The 21,925-nt window shown below is 50.4% G+C and overlaps 1 protein-coding gene across 1 annotated transcript in view; it reads right to left on the bottom strand.

The window, feature by feature from the left end:
* Positions 1-247: 247 nt before the first annotated feature.
* PIK3R5 (phosphoinositide-3-kinase regulatory subunit 5) overlaps positions 248-21,925 on the bottom strand; it is a 99,162-nt gene continuing 77,484 nt past the window's right edge. The window contains exons 8-20 of the mRNA XM_024201376.3: positions 21,232-21,385; positions 19,887-19,970; positions 16,983-17,165; positions 16,424-16,931; positions 15,717-15,874; positions 15,044-15,156; positions 14,234-14,362; positions 12,644-12,737; positions 10,704-10,780; positions 8,925-9,018; positions 4,780-4,862; positions 3,053-3,162; positions 248-1,261 (exon numbers count right to left, since the gene is read on the bottom strand). Of these exons, the coding sequence (XP_024057144.2) occupies positions 1,114-1,261; positions 3,053-3,162; positions 4,780-4,862; positions 8,925-9,018; positions 10,704-10,780; positions 12,644-12,737; positions 14,234-14,362; positions 15,044-15,156; positions 15,717-15,874; positions 16,424-16,931; positions 16,983-17,165; positions 19,887-19,970; positions 21,232-21,385 (1,935 nt within the window). The 3' untranslated portion in view covers positions 248-1,113. The remainder of the gene's footprint in view (positions 1,262-3,052; positions 3,163-4,779; positions 4,863-8,924; positions 9,019-10,703; positions 10,781-12,643; positions 12,738-14,233; positions 14,363-15,043; positions 15,157-15,716; positions 15,875-16,423; positions 16,932-16,982; positions 17,166-19,886; positions 19,971-21,231; positions 21,386-21,925) is intronic.

The raw sequence follows: 21,925 nt of genomic DNA, 5'->3' as shown, positions 1-21,925 counted from the left end.
AAGAAAGAAGGGAGTTAACTGTCTCCTGCTGGAGAGAGGAGTTCTCCCAGGGGGCTCGGCAACCTATAACCGCTGTGTCCCTAGTGTTTTTGGCTCCAGGGCCTTCTGCAGCAAAGCTGTCTCTCTGGTATATTTAAACTTGACCCCCCTCAATACTGTGGCCTCCCCAGTACTTGCCTCCCCCCTCCCCCCGAACTGTGAGTGCAATTCCATTGGCACTATACATTCACTTCTCCAGGGTGTTTCTAACCCAGCATTCACTGCAGGTAAGCTGGCCACGGGAGCATTAACTGAACAAGGGAGCTTGTGTCTCCCCCAGAATTTGTGCTTTCAGAGACTTAGCAGGACACAGAGGTTGATCACTCTGGTGACCTAGCTTTACAGTAACTGTAACACGGTGCATAGACCAATGTATGCCCAGAAATTGCCTATTGCACTAGATCACTGGCACCCAAGCCATGGTCTGCAAGCCGCATTCAACTCCTCCTTGCCCTAAATGCAGCCCTCATCTTTGTGGTTGTAGGACAAATAAGCCCCAAAATAATTCAAAGTAAACTTGTCCCCTGACTCCAAAGAATTTGTAACATTAACAGAGATCTTCAAATTTGCTTTGGGTGAAGCATCATCATCTGGAGGTTAGTTTGAAACTCTCCAGCTGTTTAAGGAGACTCGTTAACTTTGTGTGTCCCCAAAACCGTCTATCATGGTCTCTCCAGTATCTACACTGGTTGCAAGTTCACTCCAAGTACAGCTGATTAGGAAAGTGGCACTCCTCTCCTTGCCCCACCCCGCTAATGGCAGTGCCATCTGGAGATGACAAGGAACCCACTTCCCTCCCAGAGGCCATGAACTGTGACAGCTACCAGAGCTTTGAAGTGATCCCTCCATTTCTCAAGGGCATGCTAAACACATGCCAGGGGTAGCTCATCCATTGTACTAATGCTTCATGTTGCAAGATGGTTGGGTGCAGGAAGCTCTAGTTCCCTGACTCAAGGGAGTGCAATACATTTCCTCTTCCAGGGGCTGCTTTTGCAACTATCAGGATTGGCTGGAGGCATGTCTGGTCTGAGGCGGCATGGGGCCTGGGAGGTTACCCTGGCCTTGCTGGTTCTTCTATGGCAGTGCTCCGCTGAAGGTGGCAATGGGCAAGCACAGAAGAGAACAAAACTCAGGCTGGTCTTGGGGGAGGTGATCCAAAGGGGATGTCCTCAGTGTGCAGGGTTCACCATCCCTGGGTTTGTAGCACGCGGAGACCTCGCACCTGCAGATAAAATGAGCAATGGAAATCACAGCTGGGACAGGCTGGGAGTGCAATAAAAACGTATGCCATGGAATTCAAGTTACAGGGACCACGTGCACCCTCAGAGAGGGGCCTGATTGGCAGAAGTGCTGAGCACCTGCCCAACCAACCCCTTTAAGGTTGTTCAGACTGGGGACCCAGAAGCAGAGGCATCCAAAATCAATAGGCACTTCTGAAAATGTACACCCTAAAAAAAAATACAACACAAAACTTTTGCATTTCCTGAATTTAAGTGTGGAACACTTTTTCTTTTGCATTCTCTGTATCAAAGTTTTAAATGATTGCCTTTGGATCTTGCAGCAATAAAGGAATTAAGAGAAGAGCTGGGGCATAAGTAGTTGAGGAAGAGCTTTGAGTAGCTCAAAGCTTGTCTCTCAGCAACAGAAATTGGTGCAGTAAAAGATATTATTTCAATCACCTTGTCTCTCTAATATCCTGGGACTGACATGGCTACAACACTGCTTACAGTCAATTTAAATGTTCATAGATTCCATTCAATCATCTAGGCTGACCTCCTGCCTAACACAGGCCAGAGAATTTCACCCAGTTACCCCTGTATTGAGCTCAAGTGAAAATGCACTGCTCTGTGTCATGTCATCTGATCTCATCCTTGGTAATACAGCTTGGTCCTCTCTGAGGAGGAGAAATACCCCACTAGAGATGATACCCTAGGCCAGGGGTAGGCAACCTATGGAACGAGCTGATTTTCAGTGGCACTCTCACTGCCTGGGTCCTGGCCACCGATCCGGGGGGCTCTGCATTTTAATGTAATTTTAAATGAAGCTTCTTAAACATTTTAAAAACCTTGTTTACAACAATAGTTTAGTTATATATTATAGACTTATAGAAAGAGACCTTCTAAAAACGTCAAAATGTATTACTGGCACGCAAAACCTTAAATTAGAGTGAATAAATGAAGACTCGGCACACCACTTCTGAAAGGTTGCTGACCCCTGCCCTAGGCTATACTCATGGACAGACAGGCATTTGTCTTTTCCCCTTCCCCCCACAACCTCCCCACTAAAGGTCATGTGGACTACCTGGGATGGGTACCCAATACCAGGGCAGAATCCATGCAAGGTTTGGAAGCTGTCTGCTCTGTTTATATGCTCAGCACAGTCACTAGTCACAGTATTTATTGTGCCTTGAATTCCCCTGGTTGACTGATTAGTCCTGCTGGAAGATCTCTTTCTGCTTGGAGATCCTTGACTGCATTGTACCCCTAAGTGGGTGACTGAATGTTAGGAACTGGAGATCTTATTTCAAACCTTCAACCTCTTGGTAAAAGTTCAGTCTCCCAGCGTTTCCAGCCTGGAGCAGAATTGGAGCGGGGCAACATAAGGACTGAGACCTGTTGGTAACAGCAGGGTGCCTTGGTGCTGAATCCATCCTGGGACAGAGGACTGAGGTTCCGCTCCTGCTTGGCTGTATTAGTTGTACCCACGTCTGCACATGGCTGTCGTGATCTGAATGACACCGTGGCTCCTGCCAGGGCTCATGATCTGCAGCGTTGCTATGCAGTGCAGAGCCCCATTTAGGCCACCTAGCCCCTCGGATGCATGTTTAATGGAGCGTTGGCCACAGACAGTCCACACAGGTTCAGAAGTGTAAGCAGCACATTTGGGTCTGGGAGGCCTGGGGGGTTAGTCCCCTCAGGGCTCACATGACTCGTTGGGAGCGCCTTACCTACAGCACATGTCCCCAGAGGAAGGCTGGCCACAGCCGCAGAGAGACATGCTGGCCATTTCCTACCTTGTGACGCTCTGCAGGATTTTCTGCTCATCCTGATCCAGGCACACGGCGAAGGAACAGTTGACCCCAATGATCTGGACCTTGTCTGCTTTTATCTGGGACACGCTGATCTGCTGCGAGAGACAGAGAGAAACACCGCGAGTCAGGCTTGGAATGCTCTCCAGCCAGCACAGCTTGGCCTTGTGGCATGTGCAGCCAGGGGCCAGGATCCCATTCACTGTATGTTGCGCCTTCTAGGGTATGTCTACACTCAGAGTTTGCCTAGACATACTCGGGCTAGCTCTCCTCGAGCTAGTGGTGTAGCCGCGGTAGCTCAGGCAGCAGCGTGTCACGGGCTCGCTGTGCCAAACACAAACCCGCCTGAAACCAGTAGGTATGCACTGCGGTGACTAGCCCGTGCCACTGCTCACTTTGGCCCCTGCTACCCCAGCTGCACCACAATGAGAGCTAACCCGAGTACGTCTATGCAAGTTGGGACTCACAGCCCCAGCTCCAAATGTAGACATGGCCTTAATGTCAGGGCTTGGCCCCGGAGGGGCAGGGCTATGAGGCAATTCAAGAGGGAGGATTTCACGGGGTAAGAGACTCACCCTGGACTTTCACGTACGCATGGAGACATTTGTCTGCCTTACTCTAAAATAACACACTAGACTGGGTGTCCATGTTGGTGTAACCCATCACTGCGGGGGGGCGCCAGTCCACTGAGGATACAAGTCTGTTAAGCTGCCTGCTTGGGGACGTCGTCCTTTAGCTTAAGCTGTAGCAGCTCGTTCTCTTAGCTCTAGAGTCCCCAGTTACGAGCAAGGGCCTCTTCTGGGATTTAAACTGCTGGCCTCACACGCTAACACAGAGGAACCTACCCAGCCTTGGAACACGCTCTGAAAGCAGGATTTACACAGCTATCTATTTACACAGCTGGATTTGGGTGCTAGAGGCAGAGAGGGCTCAGATTCTCCCTTCCAGGCCGTTAAAGTAACTGATCGGTTTAAAATACAGTGGGCAAGATTTTTTGAGAAGGGGCCCCATAATAAGGCCCCTCGGTCATATTTAGGCACCTGCGTACGTGATCTGTTCTCAAATGTGCTGAACACTCGATAGCTTCCATGGACTTCCACAGGAACTATGAGGTGCTCAGGCCACATCTGCCAGAGACAGCATCAAATCCCAGGCCCCCAACACACGACTGCTCACAGACCAAGTCGTCAGCCATCACACGGAGCAGTTATTCCCTACAGCTTCCCGACAAGCTCACGTACCAATGCTGGCCAGAGCCAGCAGTGCATTGCTCCCTGAACACCTGCTGTGCTGGCAGGACGCACATGCCAGCCTGACTTCCAGGTGCTGATACGGCCCTGGGTACACAACAGGGAACTCTTCCAGCTGCAGCTTTGCCTGGGGTTTTCCCTCTGCCACCTGGCATCCTAGTTCTCATTGTACTGGTGCTACCACAAGCAGGACTCCCTAAGCCACGAGACTCAGCTGCGGCTGCACAGGCTTGCTTGGCACAGCAAATACAGGCCATGGCTAGGCACATGCAGGGCCTTTCTGCCAGTCTGGAAGTGAGGGCTCCAGAGTTCATGGAGATGGCAACTGTGATGGGATCCGGGTGCAAGTTACTGGCCTCCCCGAAGTTCTCAAACCTTCTCCTCCCCCAACAGCGAGCGAGCCACAGTTACTCCCTCCTTGCCAGCCTAGACGAGGATACAAATATGGCAAATCCAACTTACCTGATTGAAGCTTTTCTTTGACTTGGAGTTTTGCCTCTTGACGACCTCAGTTATGGTTAAAGTCAGGCACTCCGTTTTCGAGTCTGGAACACAGGAGAGGGGGGTTTGCTTGGGTTATTCGAAAGGATTTGGATTTTAATTGAAATGGTCTCTCTGGCACCCAAGGCATAGAACTGCCACGCCTCCAGCTTTGCTTGGCCAGTGGCAGGTAGCAAAGTTCAGAGTCTCTGAAGGGATGGGGGTGAGGGGGAGAGAGTCAAGAAGGGATCTCTTGACCCCATTCTCCACCAAGTATCTCTAACAAGGATCCGTCATGCTGTCAGGATGGATATTGCACGAGGACAATATCCAAAATACACCTGCAACTCAAAGCAGTGTAGAAGTTAGCCCATACCAGATAGTCGGAGGGCTACCCTCAGTCTGATAACCCCTTTGAATGGGCCAGTCCAGGGGTCCCCATACAACCATGGAGCCTTAAAATGCCATCTGACTGTTGGAAAGGGAGATTATTACAGGAGCTTAGTATTATTATTATTGTGTGTTTGTATTGGAAATCCCCAGCTAGACACCACAGGACAGTTGTGAGCCACAAGATCCCAAATCCCAGCTCTACAGAGTTAATTAGCTATCTTTGAATGAAGGGCACAAAACAAGAGATTGCTCTGCTGCCACCTACAACAGCCTCCAGCTATACAGCCTGAGCTAAATCAAACAGATGTTCCTTCCATTCCTTCCAGCCTTCCTTCCCTCCCCCCAGACAGAGAGAGAAAACCAGAAAAGCAGGCAGAAATACTTAGCATTATCCAGCCTCAAACATGATCCAGCTTTACAAACATTACCCCAAAAGCCAATTAACTTCATTAAGGGCTAAAAAAAATTGGATCTACAAAAGAGACAATTGCAACATTGGCTGGAACAAATTCTAGCTCCCTCAATAGCTGGTGCAGGCCAAGTGACCTAAAAACTTTCATGTCTTCACTGAAGGCCTGACACCTTTCAGCTATTTTGTGAGCAGCTGGTGTCTGGAGCTGCAGTGACATCCTGTGGCCAGAGCAGTGAATGTGAAAGATAATCCCAGATTTCTGTGGCATGTAGGGAATTCAAATGCGATGGGAAAAGCTCTCCCTAGACATCTCATAGCCTGCAGAAAGACACCCAGAATGAACTCAGCTTGCAGGCAGATGAGCAAGTTAAGCTTCAGAAATAGAACAGAAATATACAGCTTTGTAATATTTGCAGCCTGCTACGTGGTGGTGGTGGTGAACAAAAAATAAGTGATAGCAACGCTTCAGCTTTTCCAGGGGGAGGGAGGGAGGTGTCTGAGCTGATGGGAGAGTTTTAGATGGAGAGGCTCCGAGAAACGCCAGTTCATTGGCTATTGCTCCATCTGAATGGTTGGTCCCAATTGCTGCCTCTATAGCAAATTTACATGTGCCAGGCGCATCACATGGAGCATTTTAGTGAAACAGAATAATACACGATCTTCTCAAGCGAATCTGCTGAAGCAGCTCTGCGTTCAAGCAAAAGAAGAGCCATAACCTCTCATTATGAAGGCTACAGTGCTGAAACATTTAACATGGTGGCTCAGGGCACATTGTACTACCGGGGGTCTAAAGAAAGGAAGAAATTTAACCAACAAAACAAACACACAGACCCAACTGCCGCGGGGGAGCAGCGAGGAAATGAGAGCACTGGCCTACTGGGAGTTCAGTTATTAACGCTACTGGGGAGCCTCAGCTGCTAAGGACGGCAGGACAGACAGATAAAAGCCTAAGCGCATGTCTCCCTGGTCCTTACATTGCACCTACAAGAGCATTATTTTCTTTGGTGCTTCTGCTTAGGTGCTGTGCAGCCTCCAATGGCCACCTCTCTACCGCAGCCAATTCCTGCTCTGGTCATCTTTGGCGAAGAAACCCCAAACCAGGGCAAACCCACCAGGACTCATGTTTGGTACAACCCCAAAACTCAGGCTGGGTTCACCCAGGGTCACGAGCCCAGCTCTTGGCAAAAGATCAGAGAAGCTCTGGATTTCCAACACCTCCCAAAGCTCTGGGTTGATTGGACCAAGCCCCACCTCCACCTTTGGTGAACCAGAGCACAGCTCTGCCTAATGGGAATTGCTAGACTAGGTCAGACTACTGGTCCGAGTCCAACGTGCTGCCTTCAACAGTGGCTAGTGCCAGCTGCTTCAAAGGATGGCACAAGAAATTCTGGAGTGGAGAACGTTATGCAAACTTCCACAGGGGAAGTTCTCCCTAACCCCAGACAGCAGGCTGTTGCTTCTATAGCCATGAGGTTACTATTCATATTATTTATTGGAGAGATCCCGGTCCGATACAGTTTGAATCCTGCTAAACTCTGGCTTCAGCATCCTCTGGCAGTGAGTTTTACAGGCTAGCTACTGTCAGCGTAAGGTACAGATGGATTTACCGTTCCATCTGGCTTTGAAAACAGGACAGAGCTGAGTGTTATAATCCCCAGTACGTTACATTTCGTACCCTGCACTGAACAGGCCAGACACGCTGTCCAATGGTCCCGACATAGTGAGTTTCCGCTACAGCTCTTGTGGAAGCGATACTGCTCAACCCCCTAATTAGCTGCCATAACCAGCGGGGCAGATCCCAAGCTTGGTGTGGTCTATATTTTCCCCCCCTGCATCAGCAACACTTTCATGTTCCCAGGGCAAAAAAGCTGCTTCAGTAACATGGAGTCTGAGCCTTGGCCTGAAGGGACCTGACCCATATCGGAGGAGCAGTTCAGCAACACAGCACCAAGGCTGCTAGGTTGGCCGTCCCTTAAGTGGGCTGGGATGAACAGCCGCACAAGAGGAACTGAACGGCAACACCAAGAGCACGTTCTTCTTGGAATGGGCCTGGCCGCACCAGCCACAGCGGTGGGCTGAGATGTGAGCTGGGACACCCAGAAGTAAAGCGAAATAGGCCCAGGCCCCCCATTGCTGTAGGGCTGCTGCCATGAAGGGGAGGAATGTTAGTCTGCACAGGAAGGTCACAGAAACGACTATGCATTCAGGGACACCGCGCCCCTCTGCTAATTTGGCAGTTCCCATGATGGTCCCATTTTCCCCTCTGGCAGCCCACCTGAGTGACAGGCAGTGTGGCAGGCTCTGGACTGTGTCACTGAATTGCTCCTTCTCAGATATGGGTCAGGTCCCTTCAGATCGAGCGAGGCAGGGATGGTGAGGAGATGGCTACTAGGCAGATTTCACCCCTGGAACATCTCCACCCGGTAGTCCCTCAGCCAGCCCTGGGCCTCCCTCGGGACACAGCAGAGGTCTAGTTCATTCCAAGGACCCTAGACAAAGTTATTCCAGGGCCAGGCAGAGCTTTGGGTCAAGTGCTTTAGCCAACAGGCCTGCAACCTCTCCCCAGGTTTCCACAGGCTCTTCCTGCCAGCCGGGCAGAGGGTCCGAATCCAGGGCTCTTACTAAGGGACAAATGTAACTATTCTCAGCACAACATTTCAACCAACAAAACATGCAGAAAAAAAACCTGCTTAGGAAAATCTATGCCCCGATCCTATGCACCATCCCATTCCTGGCCTTTGTTGCCTGTCCTAGGCGTGCGGTGTGTTTATCCCATGTGCACCTGTCCACCATGCAGAATAGTTTTGGAAACAATATTTAAGCCCTGGCTCTGGGGTTTGTTAATGGGACACAGAAGCTTTCACCTCTGTGAACCATTTCATCCCAGATCGGGTCAGCACAGACTGAAGGTCGCCACCCTCTGATGGCTGTTCCGCTGCCTGCACGAGAGGAGTTGCTGGTCTCAATCCAGTTCCCAATGGAGAGACATTCATATCTCAGAGCCACATATGGCACCCTTTGGGGGAAGGCTCAGTGGAATGAACAGAGTGCAGTGCCCTTTCATCCCTGAAGACGGCCTTAAAGGTGGAGGGGACCTGAATCAGGATGGTAAGGCTTGTTTTGCCCCGAAGCACATAGGGCATCTCTAATATCTTCTCCTGCCTCTCTCTCTCTCTCTCTCACACACACACACACACACACACACACACACACACACACACACACACACACACACTCTTCACCATGCCAGAAGCACCACCGCTGTCCACTTTCCATCCTCTCCCACTGCCCCACGTAAAGGTTTAAGGGCACCAGCACTCACCTAACTCTTCGTACTTTTTACAGGCCTTGCTGAGGTTGACGGAGGTGCAGACCTTTTCAACATTGTTCCAGCGGCTCCTTCCACTGATTGCTGTCTACAGAGACGAGGCAAAAGTCAGAGAGACGGGTCACATTCCACCCTGATACTGCTCTGCTCATCTCTGACCTTCTTGCTGATATAGCTCAGAACTGGACTTACACTGAGCTGGATGGTCCTGGTACCTTTAGCAGCAGTTAAATGTACTTGCTGTGCACTCAAACTACCAGATGCCCAAGCTGCCCATTCATTCCAATAGTAGGTTAAAGCTCGATAGCCAAACAGGGTGCTGAATCGGCAACAACAGGATTGGTATAAGCAGATGGAGATTGTTCTCAGGATTTTTACTACTTTAGTAAGGAAATCCACCAGCATGAAATAAGAGCCAGTATTTATATAGGGCCTACCACACTTCCTGCTCACTTGGAGGCCACCATTGGTTATGCCAATAAATGAAGCAGAAAGTAAAGGACAGGGAGTCAAAGTGGTTTCAGCTCATTTAGGCTGTGATCCAGCAAGGCATTTAAGTCCACATTTAACTGTAAGCACCAGACTAGATCACTGAAGCCAACTCATGGGCTTAATGTCAAGCACGGGTCAAAGTAATTTGCTGGATCTATTGAAATGCAGCAAACACTGTTAGGGTTTGTCAAGTGCCAGAAGAGTGCAAATTGCCACTATCCTTCAGAAATTCAGAGCCTCACACATCACCTCATTTTGGTTTCTTTTGGTCTCAGATGAGGTTCCCTTCATGTTCCAGAAACAAACACAGGGGGGGGGGGGGGGGGGGGGGGGAGAGATAGCTCAGTGGTTTGAGCATTGGCCTGCTAAACCCAGGGTTGCCCCAACAGGGAGAATCAATTAACTCAAAGAATCCCCCTTATCAGGCAACATGGCCATAAAGAACCTCTCTGCATTGCAAGTGGAAGAATATGTGGAGACCTGGTTACAGCAGACTCTCCAGGGCTGTACCACAGCTCAGTATTAAGTTTAAAGTCCTGTCTACACTTCAAAACATATTCATGTTGTAACCAGGTTCCCAGACATGATAGCCTGTCAGATCTCCCTCTCCATGCACGACCTATACCTGAAGGCAAACCCCCCCCACGATGCACCTGGTTGTTCGGCAATATAGTATGAGGGATTCCTTCTCTACCCTGCAGAGAGGAAAGATCAGCTTCCACCCTGAATCACAAGATATTCTCCCCCATCCCCCATCAACTGATATTAACACACTCTCCTAATCACAGAAATGTAGGGCTGGAAGGGACCTCAAGAGGTCATCTCGTCCATCCTCCAATGCTGAGGCAGGACCAAAGCTAGACCATCCCAGACAGGTGTTTGTCCAACCTGTTCTTAAAAACCTCCAATGACGAGGATTCCACAGCCTCCCTAGGGAACCTGCTCCAGTGCTTTAGGTTAATATCTAACCTAAATCTCCCTTGCTGCAAACGACACCAATCATGTCTTGTCCTGCCCTTGGTGGACATGGAGAACATTTGATCACTTTCTCTTTGTTGTCTTTAGAACATCCCTTTGAAGACTGTTATCAGGTTCCCCCTCAGCTTTCTCTTCTTCAGACTAAGCATGCCCATTGTAGCTCTCTCAGTTGTGTTTATTTCTCTCTCCACTTAAAGAGATTTTCTTCATATACCCTACTAAAATCTCTGACTCAGTGGAGGTCTACACAATGCTGAAGAAGTTCCTGCAGCCTCTGTCCCCATTGGACTACCACCCAGTTACCTTGCTATGGACGATTTGTAGTGTTAGAGGGATTGCTTCTCTGTCGCCGTCTATTCCCAGCCTTTTGCTGCCTGGACCTTTGTAATACAAACAGAAGCTAAAGTCACACAACAGCCTTTTCTCTCCCCGCCCTTCAATACATGTTCACACCAGTCCCTCCCTTAGGAAAAGCTGCCCCGTTTCTGAGGAGTTCAGCTTCTCGCTCTCTCTCAAGTCATGGTGACCGCAGAACAAGTGGCCTTAGAGTACGTCGGCTTGCTACAAAGCAGAATGGGGCATCACTACAGATGGGCGAACAAGTTCAGAGGAAAGACCAGTCACCCCTCCCGTTGCGTGTGGTGGTTTGGCTGATAAAGACTGCTGCCTATTAAGGACAGAGCTAACACCACCAAATACTTTACTTCAGACCATCCTCAGGACTCGAACCCTGGTCTTATGGGGCTCTACTATTCCATCCCAGGCCAGACACCCATTCCCACTTCCAGAAATCATTTCTTTGTCAAAACATGCTGTTCAGTATACCCATGATGGCCAAGCAACATAAAGGGGATCAGTGTTAACCTGTTACATTGTATCAAACGCCTCCCACTTGTTTTACTGGAATGTGACAGAGGAGCAAAAAGGAAAATTATAGTTCGCTTAAAAGCGGCCTCACATGAATAAGCTAATGGGGGATTTTCAGCATAAAACACAATAAGTAGCTGGAGACCTCACCACAGAATGAAAAAAAGAAATTAAATTGGCAGGAGCTGTTGGGTAAGTGTTGGGTCTTGGGGAAAATACAAAGCTGTAAAGGGCTGGTTTACCAGCTGGGCTTCCTTTTTTGTTGTTGTTGCATATTTGTACCCATCATAAATTGGGCTTTAAATTTTGTGCCTGAAGTTCACTGATGCTTTTTCCAGACAAAATTATTGCAGGTGCAAAAGGGTGGGTGCAAAACTGCATCATCAAAACCCAGTTCAAAAATCATGCCCTAACTGTTTAAAGATGAAAATAGTTGATGGGTTTCACTATTGAAGCATAACCTGGTTAAGTCCATAGTTATGGGGATATGGCCAACTAGTTAAATGGAGAGCACTTTGTAAGTTCTGCTTGGAGACAGTAAGAGGAAGTTAGGGCACAGAAAAGGAATCAGTGTCAAAAGAAAAAACAAATTAATAATGTGTTTGCTAGAGTCTCTGTGTGCTGCACAGAGCTCCAAACAGAACGTGGTCTCTGGTAAACAAGTGAGACAAAATTGGAACTGAAGCTGTGTGGATGCCTGCTTGTGTGTATGTGGTTGTAGCTGTTTTCTACTAAACAATATTTCCTGTTTTAAAAGATCTATGAATCTATCCGTTTCTTTCCTTTGCCTAATTAAGGCTTACAAGAGTATAACCAAGAGATTTTATAACTGAAGTATCAAGAGAGAAAGAGAAACTGAGAGTAAAGGCCAAAAAAAAAAAAAAAAAAAAAAAAGAAAGAAAAAGGAAGTGCTGGCTTCCAAGACACTGTACTGTGCCAGGACCCGATGAAGGGGAAAGGACCTGTTTTTAGCTATGCTAAAATAAATTAACTTTGGATCAAGGGAAAAGTAACAAAAAACGTCTTTGAGAAGCAGAAATCGTAAAGACTGTTACAGAAGGGAAAATGTAGGTTTCATGATGCTTTAGTTTCCAGGTTTGTAAAAATCGCTTTCTATATCCCAGCTCACTGACCGCAGAGTTTATTGGAGCAACTCTCTCCCCAGCCATCTGCAATCCAACCTAAATGTGAATCTGATTTCTCTGTGCAGTTCATCTGGGTTTTTCTAGCGCCCCTAAGGAGCTGGTTATTAAGCGTTCACCATCAAATCTATTTGTGCCCAGATTTCTAAAGCTGCTATTGTATCACTACAGAACCTGTGAAGCATGAGGCTTTAGGAAAGCAAGGAAACATGTGTGTCCAGATCTGATACCTACCCGACGCCCTGATGGCCCGTGTGGCAGCCGAGTGGCCCAGTTCGAGGGAGTGAATGAAGACCTCAGTCTTCTTCTCACCACCAATGAAGGTTAGCTGTTGGGGGAGGGGGAGAAGAGAGAGATGCGCTATGAATGCGCTGCACAATGAGCAAGCCGAGCATATTCCTAATAGCACAATGCCTTCAAATGAAGCAGTGCAAGGAGAGAGAACCCCTCAAGCTAGAAAATCCTAGCAGTGCACGTCACAGCAACCCGACAGCAGCATTCCTACTCTGAGAAATGCCTGCTACCATTACTACCTACGTATTCATCCCACGCCCATCACCTGGTTATCAGAGCACCAGGATGACAAGAACCTTCCCTCTCAATCTCTGCATGCCAGACAGAGCAGGCTTTGGGGAACAGGCTCCTGGCAGGGATTTCAGAAAGCAAAGCATGTGTGTAATTGTTAGCACTGGTGAGAGCCACACGTATAAGGGGAAAGGAAGACAAGTTAGCTGAGAAGTTGTCCATGGGACACCCAATCTCTCTTAGGGACCAGGGTATCAGGAGAGAGCAGAGTGGGGAGGTTGGAGACTTTATGGTGTGATCTGAACTATACTTCAACCATCCCCAGGGAGCTGGGAACCACTGCATTCTACAACAGCAGCAGATCGGTTTCTCTGGAGGTCGCTGTTGGTTAATAGGTGCTCCTGCAGAGCTTTATCACCCAGGAGCCTCCTACACCCACTCCATCACCAGGATCAGCAGGGGCATCAGTCCATCATGAGCCATTAGCTAATGCAGGAAGGGGCAATTGCATAGCAGGCTCTACCATGGTGATAAAGCAGAAGGAGATGGATTTGACTAATGGAAGCACACAGGGGCATGCACAAGGAGGGGCAAGCAGGGGCACCGCTGCCCCGCCCCCCAAAAATCTGTGTGTGTTCCTGAAGCCCAGTGAGGGAGGAAGCAACAGGGCGGCTGCTGGCTGAGCTCCTCCTCCCCCCACCCCTATAGCTGCAGCCTGCTGCTTCTGCTTCCCTGCTGTTGGAGTCCCATGTGTTGCCTCTGCCTCCAGCCCCTGACTCACCTCAGTGGGCATCTGCAGAGCAGGCAGCAGCGCTGGGACTCCAGCAGCAGGGAAGGAGAAGCAGCAGGCTGCAGCTGTAGGGGTGGGGGGAAGGACCCTGCAGCCAGCTGCCTGGCTGCTTCCTCCTTGTCAGGGTTGGCGGGACATGGAGAGTGCCTCCTGCAGGGGGAGCTGCTGCCAAGTAATCTCTGCTGGGCATCCCTGCCAGAGGCGTCCAGAGAAATGATGGTGGTGGGGGGGTCACGCAAACCTTTCATTTGTGTGTGTTTAACGTGCCCCTCCAAAAGCATTCAAATTTAAATTCCTGTGCATGCCCCTGGAAGCACAGCCTCACCGGCCCACAATAGCCAGGTGCAGGGAGGAACTGGCTGAACCCTTGAGCACCATGGTCGTATCAGTCCTGAAGAGACCTTTGCCTCGTAGAGGTTGGTACTGGAGTCCTTAGTTGATCTATGCAGAGACAGAAGTGCTCACAAACCCCAGTGCAAGGTGGGATGGAAAGACCCAGTCCTGCGTACCTCTGTTTGGTAGAGCTGCAGCAGCACCGGGCGAGTAGCGAACCGGCAGTAGTAAAGCACCATGTCAGCCAAGATGGGTAGCTGCTCCCTGGACTCCTCCATAGGCTCCACCTCGGGTTTGGCAGATTGCTGTCATAGGCACAAGGAGGTGAAATGAAAACCCGCTCTGCACCTGCTGTTCAGCACAGGGCTGGGAGGCCGTGGGTGCTGGGGAAAGGTGCTGGAGTTGCAGCCCTGGAGACTAAAACCCTTTGAACAGGTGCAGCGGCCAGGCGAGTTCCCTCACAGACATACCTCCACCCCATCTTGCTGGGACCGGGTCAGCCTCCTCGGCCGCTCTGCTGAGACTGTCGCCCAGGGGGTGACCAATGTGGGGCGTAACAGCGAGAACACAATTTGCGCCCTGGAGTTTCCCCCAGTGTCTCCCTATTGGCCAGTTAGTCTCCTAATGCACAGCAGGGGTGATGGGGATGCTGGCCTCCAGTGCATTGTCCTGTGAACAGACTCACAGAAGAGGCAGAGCAACAGGATGGGTCAGGCTGGAACCAGCCGCTCCCCAGAGGCAGGCAACGTTCACCCCCAGGAGAGCCTCAAGCTGGCTCCCAACCTGGATCTCGCAGGACAGCTCAAAACTAGACCCATCCTGGAGCAGACCATTGGCCCAGCTGGTCCAACACTAGCAGCTGATGGTGGATACTCCAAATGAAGGGGAGAGACACCCCCCCCCTCGCCCCATGTCAACACATGGAAAGGGGCAGTGGGGTAAGGACCCAAAGCCAAACTCACTTCCTCCTGAGCTCCCGGACATACCTGACACAGGACGTCCGTGGGCAAGTTAATCAGCCCGAAAACGTTGCGCTCGTACCACGGGTCCAACATCCCAATGTAGTGGGAGATATCGTTGGTGCTGCTTTGTGCCCCAGCTGAGCTGGACTCCTGAAACCAAACAGACAGAGTCACTCAGGGGATGTCTACACTGCAAATAAACACCTGAGGCTGGCCCACGTCAGCTGACTTGGGTGCGCAGGGCTCAGGCTACGTGGCTGTTTAACTGTGGTGTAGACATTCAGGCTCAGGTTGGAGCCCAGGTTCTGGGACCTTGGGAGGCGGGATGGTCCCAGAGCTCAGGCCTGAACATCCACATTGCAGTTAAACAGCCCTATAGCCCAAGCCCAAGTCAGCGGACATGAGCCAGCCGCGGGTGTCCAGTTGCAGTGTAGACATACCCTCTTGGACCGGTTTATTTCATTTATTTTTCTTACTGCAAGTGAATTTTGAGCTGGCAGAAGGTATTGCACTAATGGCCATCGAGAGGGCAGGCTGCCTACAGAACAGACAGGGACAGGACAACCCTTGGCCTATTCAGTACTTGGCCTCTGCTGAGCCAGCCGCGAGGGGAACCAGTGAGGGCCAAGTGTGGCGCTGCTTGTGCGATGCAGGCAGGTCTCTACGCTAGGAGCTGGTCCGACGGCAGGCACAGCACGTACCGTTTGCCCTGAGGCTCTCAGGTGAGGATCTCCTGGAGAAGGAGGCGGATGTGTCAGTGGTGCAGATGAGGTAAGGCAGCTCCTCTTCACTGGGATGTAGAAAAACTGCAGCTTGAAGTACCTTGTCAGTAATGGGCAATCGATTTCTTGTAGTCTAGAACAGGGGGAGGGAGAGAGGCCATTGTGTCAGCACGAATGAGGTGTGGCTAGTGTCAGGTACATAAGGCACGCGTGCGGTCCCTGCCCACACACAAACAGTCGTGTGCACGGTGAGGGAAACAGCGCAGGAGCGGCCCAACACTCTTTACTTAGCTTGTAAGCTCTCTGGGGCAGGGACCGTCCTTCTGTCGGATGTTCGCACAGTGCGTCACACAAGGGGATCTGCACAACACCAAAGCACAAGGCACTGCCACGTGCACCACGAAGGGACAGCACTGAGTGTGGTGAAGGGTACATCACTGGGCCTCAGTCCTGGAGGCTAAGAGTGGGACCCCAATCCCCCATCATCGCCTTACAGCACAGTCTGCACCGGGGCACAGCCAGGGGATCTGGGCCCACCTTTCATGGACATCAACAGAGCTACATCCATTGACACCAGCGGAGGCTCTGGCCCTTGGACTCCGTAAGGTGACGTGTAGTGGGAGGGCTGGGTAAATATGCACGAGGAATGGGAGCTAGGTTCCTCTGGCGCCGTCCCACTCACCTAAGGTTCCTGTACGCCCGGGCCACTTTCCCTGAGATGCGGTCCGACCCGAAGACCACGACACGCAGCGTGGAGACCTTGGTGTCCTCGTCGTAGCTCAGGAAGGGCCTGCGCTGGATGCACACGTTCTGCGCTGCATGGCGCTGCGGGAGCCGCTGACTCAGCACGTGCTGGGGCAAGGAAAGAGCCCTCCGGGAGCGCGCTGGGATGCGGTGCTTGGCCTCCGGGTTGCACAGGCTCTCGGCCCGGCGCAGAGGCAGGGAGAGCGAACCGGTGTCGGGATAGTCCCTTACGTCTCTCCGCAAGACCAACTGGCTTTTGCTCTTGAACAGCTTGTAGATTTTGCTGGTCAGTCTCTGCCTCTGCTTGTGAAGTGTCGTCTCCTCTTTCAGGTCTGGCCTCACCACCAGATCGAGAGAGCTCTCGTCGCTGTCTTCGGCATAGCCACTGTCCATGCAGTCCTTGAGGCTAGACACAAAGGACTTCAAGGACCTTCTGGAGACCACCGACAGCTCCGAAATGGAGTCCTTGGAAGTGGTGAAGAGAGACATCCGCGAATGCTTCGACGCCTCCTCTGATAACTCTGAGTACACAGAGTCCTTGGAAACCGCTGAAATGGAGGAAAGGAGCGAGTCTCTTTGTGGAGAACAGCCATCAGTTTCCGTCTCCTCTTCCTCCTCATCCTCCAAGAGCATCGGCTTGAGAACATCACACTCCTTGTCGAGTATGTCTCTGAGGATATCTGAAAGAATCAGAGTCAGCACAGAATCCTAAACAACACAAGATGGGAGGGGTATATCGGGCCTCCCAGCCCATCCACCCTAGGGCCAGTGAAGAACGGTCCTCTACAGTGTTTTCTCCAGTACTTTGTCCAGCCTCATATGACCCCAGTGGTGGAACTTCCATCACTTCCTGTCTGAGGCTGTCCCACACTAATATCAAATGCACTTGTGCCCAGAAGTTGTCTTGTCAGAGGTTGTCAATGTTTTTTGACCAAAAAAGTGTTTTTGGTGGGGGGTGGGGCGGAAGCAGTTTTGTCAAAATCTAAACACTTTAATGAAAACTGTTTGATTTCAATAAAATTTGTTATGCAAAAAAAGTTTGAAACAAAAGTCTGTTTTCTTTCAAATGGAAGTTTTTGTTTCATTTGTTTTCAAACACAAAAGTAAACTAACATTTGTTTCGCTTCCTTTCAACTTGGATTGTTAGCTTGTTCTTCTACTTATGGCCACACCCCATTAAAAAATGTATTTAACCAGCCAGGTTGGAAAGTGATAATGCCACCTAAAGGTGACTGGCTCCCTGACAAAAATGTACTCAGTGAGAAGAATGAAACAGACAAGCCCAGGGGAGGAGAAGGTGGGCCAACAATTTTCCAGAGCGACAGAATCGATGTAGCTTATTGGGGCCTGCTGGCATTGACTGCACAGCCTGCACAGAAACACAGAGATTTGCCATAAGCAGGGACTGGGAGTAAAAGAGAAGTAGCAGCTTCGCTTGCAAAATTGCCATGGAGGGGAGGGGAGAGGACATTACCAGGCTAGGCACAAAAAAACCCTGCTCACCTGACCCTACCCTGAGGACAATGGAAAACCCCAGTATTTTGGTGCCCAAAGGGTACGCCCCACACTGGAGCTGGAGGTGAAATTCCCAGCTCGGGTAGACATACCCACACTAGCTTTCATTGAGCTAGTGTGCTAAAAACAGAGCATGGCCACTGCAGTGCGAGGGGCTAGCCACCCCGAGTATGTACCCATCTGTAGTGGGGTGGCTACCCTGCTCCTAAAATAAAAGGGGTTAAAAGCAGCCCTGGAGAGGGCTGTGCCTGGGGATGGCTGATTGGGGAAGCAGCCGCAGCTGGGCCACGCCCCAATCAGGCTACAGCTGGCCTGTATAAAAAAGCGGTGAGCCAGAGGCCTAAAAGAAGTCTCTTTCCAGGCTGGGAGAGAGCAGGGCCTGGCTGTCTGCAGAAAGGGTACTGGGAGTGAAGCAGGGCTGGGGAAAGGCCAGAGGAGCAGGGGAGCTCTAGGCTGGCAACTCCCCAGGCTGCAGGGCCTGGTCCAAGGCCCATAGAGGTACTGGGAGGCAGAGGAAGGCAGCAGGTCCGAACCCCCTTGCCTATGATGAGTGGCTTTTACACTGCAGTCTGCCCCAGGGAGCAGGGGCTTGGTGATGACTGGCAGTAGCCCAGACTGAGGCAAGGTGGGGATTAGAGGGTTGGGGGTTCCCAGAGAGGGGAGACCCACAGAGACTGGTGGGGGTATTGCCAGGGGGCAGCCCTCGACCAGGTCCAGGAGGGACACGGGGGCCAGCGGCAGCGGGACACCGGCCTGCAGAGGGAGCTCCGAGTGCTGGAGAGCTAATTCCCTGAGACCACCAGCAGGAGGCGGCGCAGCGGTGAGTCCCGGACCGTCACACCATCCTAGACCATAGGCACCGACTCAGCGGGGCTAGTCCTCCTGCTGTGGCGGCTGAACGTCTGTTTTTAGCACAGTCCTCAAACTGGGACTCACACCTCCAGCTCCGGTGTGGCCTTCCGCCAAGGGAGCTAAACTTGCCCCCAAGCGGGCCACTACAATTTGGCAAAGTTGCTGTAGGACAGCTGGCCTGTCTGCCCAGCCCTGGAAGGGCCGAGGCAGCGCCCCAAGTCTCTTTCAGACCCTTGCTTTGTGGTGTGGTTTATTCATTTGAACACAAAACTCGCCAAGTAACACAGAGTTATTTCCCAGACCCAAGCAGGCGGCAGGGACCCAGGGGCCTTTCCCCTTGTGTCTCTCCCCAGTGCTCCAGGACCTGCTAGGAGCCAACTTTCTTCCTGCTGCCCCCCTCCTCAACTGAGCCCTTTCAGCCCTTTATGGCAATCACTGACCTCTCCCCAGCTGTGTCTGATAAGGAGCCAGGGCTGGCTGGCCACAGGCTCCCTGACCCTTAAAGGGGCACACCACCCTATTACAATTGCATTATTATTAATTGTCTGTATAGTGGTAGTACCTAGGACCAGGTCCCCATTGTACTGGGCGCTGTACAGAGACAGAACCGAAAGGCAGCCCCTGCCCCAGAGAATGTCCCATCGAAGTACTGGGTAAGTTCCAGTAACGTACATTTTCAGTATCAAGGGCCATTATTTCTCTTGACATTATCTACATTCTAGGAACACAGGAAGGTACCAGATCAGCACAGAGCCAGGCCTCAGTCCTGCAAACACCCACATACATGCTTAACTTTAATCCTGCGAGAAGCACCAATGACTTCAACACATTTCAAATTAAGCACGTGTGTGTTTGCAAGATCAGGCCTCGAGAATCTCTCTGGTCTAGGATTCTGCCTCCACCACTGGCCCCGTGCTTCTTAGGAAGTCAAACTCCCCACGATACAGCTGTCTTTGCACGCCTGTGCCATGGGGGCCAGGGGAGTTCTTCCTCAGCCAAACTGGCAATCCGCTGTGGGTGAGTTTTAGCCTTACCGAAATTATCCTTGTCCCAGCTGTAAGTGTAGCATCGAGCAACGGGGATGGGGACAGTGTGGAGTTTACGCGACTGGGCCACCCCTGAGAAGAGAGAAGAGCAAGTGGCAAGTTAGGAACATAGAGTGAGAAGGCACCTCCTGCGTGACTGAGTCCAGTCCCCTGCTATTGCAGGCCCCTCCATCTCATAATCCCATTCATACATTTATCTAGCTCCATTTCATAATCTCATTCATACATTTATCTAGCTCCATCTCAAAACCATTTAGATTGTTCGCCTCCCCTCCTATTGGAAGGGCCATTACAGAACCTCTCTCCTCTGATGGTTAGAAACCGTCTTTTATGTCCAGCCTAAATTTATTCAGGGCCAGTTTAAGTCAGCGCAAGCAAGCGTCAACTAAAGTGAAAAGTCCCAACATCAAGGCCCCTCTTCCACTTGTAACCCCCCCCACACTCCTCTCCAGCAAATGATGCCACCAGCCATTCATCCTAACAGCCAGGGATGAATGTGTGGAGGAAAGAAAGTAGTGAATTCTCACTAGCTCCTCCCACAAAGTGAGTTCCACCCATGTAGGACAGCAACCTGAGAAGCTTCTCACCACAGACAGTGCAAGTGTTAAACAAAACAGCCTCTGCCAAGCTCAGCTGGAGGGCTCCTTGGACTCTGTCCGCCCTCAATGGGGCTAAGATGCCGCTTTGTGCTCCATTCCGCCCCTCTGCCTTGCTGGGACCAGAGATCAGGTTGGAATGGTACTCCCAAACTCCGCCCACAACCCATGCCACACTCCATCATGACACCACAATGAGCCATCGCTCACAGCCGATCACGCAGACCTTCACCATACAGCCAGGCATTCTCCTTGTGAGAGTGCTTTCAGCAGCAGTGAAAAAGTTCACAACATCGACGTTTAAAGCAATCCTTGCTAGGCATGAGTGTTGATACTCTGAGATGAATGGGGCAGTTCAGAGCTCTCAGAGCTATAATTTCAGGCTGTCTGCAGACCCAGGCAGTGGTCATTGTTACAATCGGTTTGCGTTTTGAAAGTTTTCTTCCTAACCATAAGGGTTAGAGACTTTTTTTTTTTTTTTAAATAAAAGCTGAGATTCTGGTGCAGAAAAAGAAACAAGCAAGAAAAAACCCCCAAAGACCAGCTCATCATCAGGGAGTGAGCCAGAGCAGATTTTTTGTTCTACTTTTGAAACGTAGTCCAATCAAGGATTTCATGCTTCACAGCATTCACTCCTTATCTCTCAAAATAGAGCAGCTAACGTATACGACAGACCAGGCTAGAGAAAGAAAAGTAGAACATTGTATAAATTAGAACAACCCCACTCACTCTCATACCTGTGATCTTAGGAAAGCCTGCTTCAGCCCCAATGTCCTGCAGCATGGACCGCAGCTGTTCCCTGGCTGCGGCAGGGTCGCTGGTAACAGCTGCCAGCTCCTGAGCTTCTGTGGTGTGAGAATGGATCTCTGAGAGCTCTTCTAAGGTCTTGGACTAAAGAGAGCACAGAGATTCAGAGACAGCTTGTCAACATGTGATCTCTCTCCATGAAGCATAACCCACTTCTTCTAGAAAGGCTCCTGGCCAGAGCTAAGTGAATGCCCCTTCTCCCCCCAACCCCCATGAACATTTTGGGGGGGGAAATGTTTTAATTTCATTCAAATAAATCCATTTTTTTTTTGTTTGGGGGGGAAATTTGAACTATTTTAAAAAAATAAAATGGGAATTTTTGTTCACTTTGAATTTTAGGTCTCTTCTCTTCCCTCCCTCCTTCTTTGCCTTCTGCCCCCTTTTTTTCCAGTGGGTTAAAAAAACGAAAAGGCAGGGCAGGGCAGGGCAAAGAAGTAAAGTAGTGAGAAAAAAGTGGGACTCCCCCCCCGCACCACAAAAAAGTTTCAAAAAGTACTTTTAAAAGTTTCATTCTAAATTTAATTAAACAAAAGAAAGTATGACAACACATTTTTTTCCTTGAGAAATCGTTGTTGAAACCACGTTTTGTTTTGTTTTAAATTTTGATTGACAACTCAACCAGCT

This window comes from Terrapene carolina, unplaced genomic scaffold (assembly GCF_002925995.2).
Source record: "Terrapene carolina triunguis isolate 2854851 unplaced genomic scaffold, T_m_triunguis-2.0 Scaffold192, whole genome shotgun sequence".
NCBI lineage: Eukaryota > Metazoa > Chordata > Testudines > Emydidae > Terrapene > Terrapene triunguis.
This window is presented reverse-complemented; position numbering and strand designations above follow the sequence as displayed.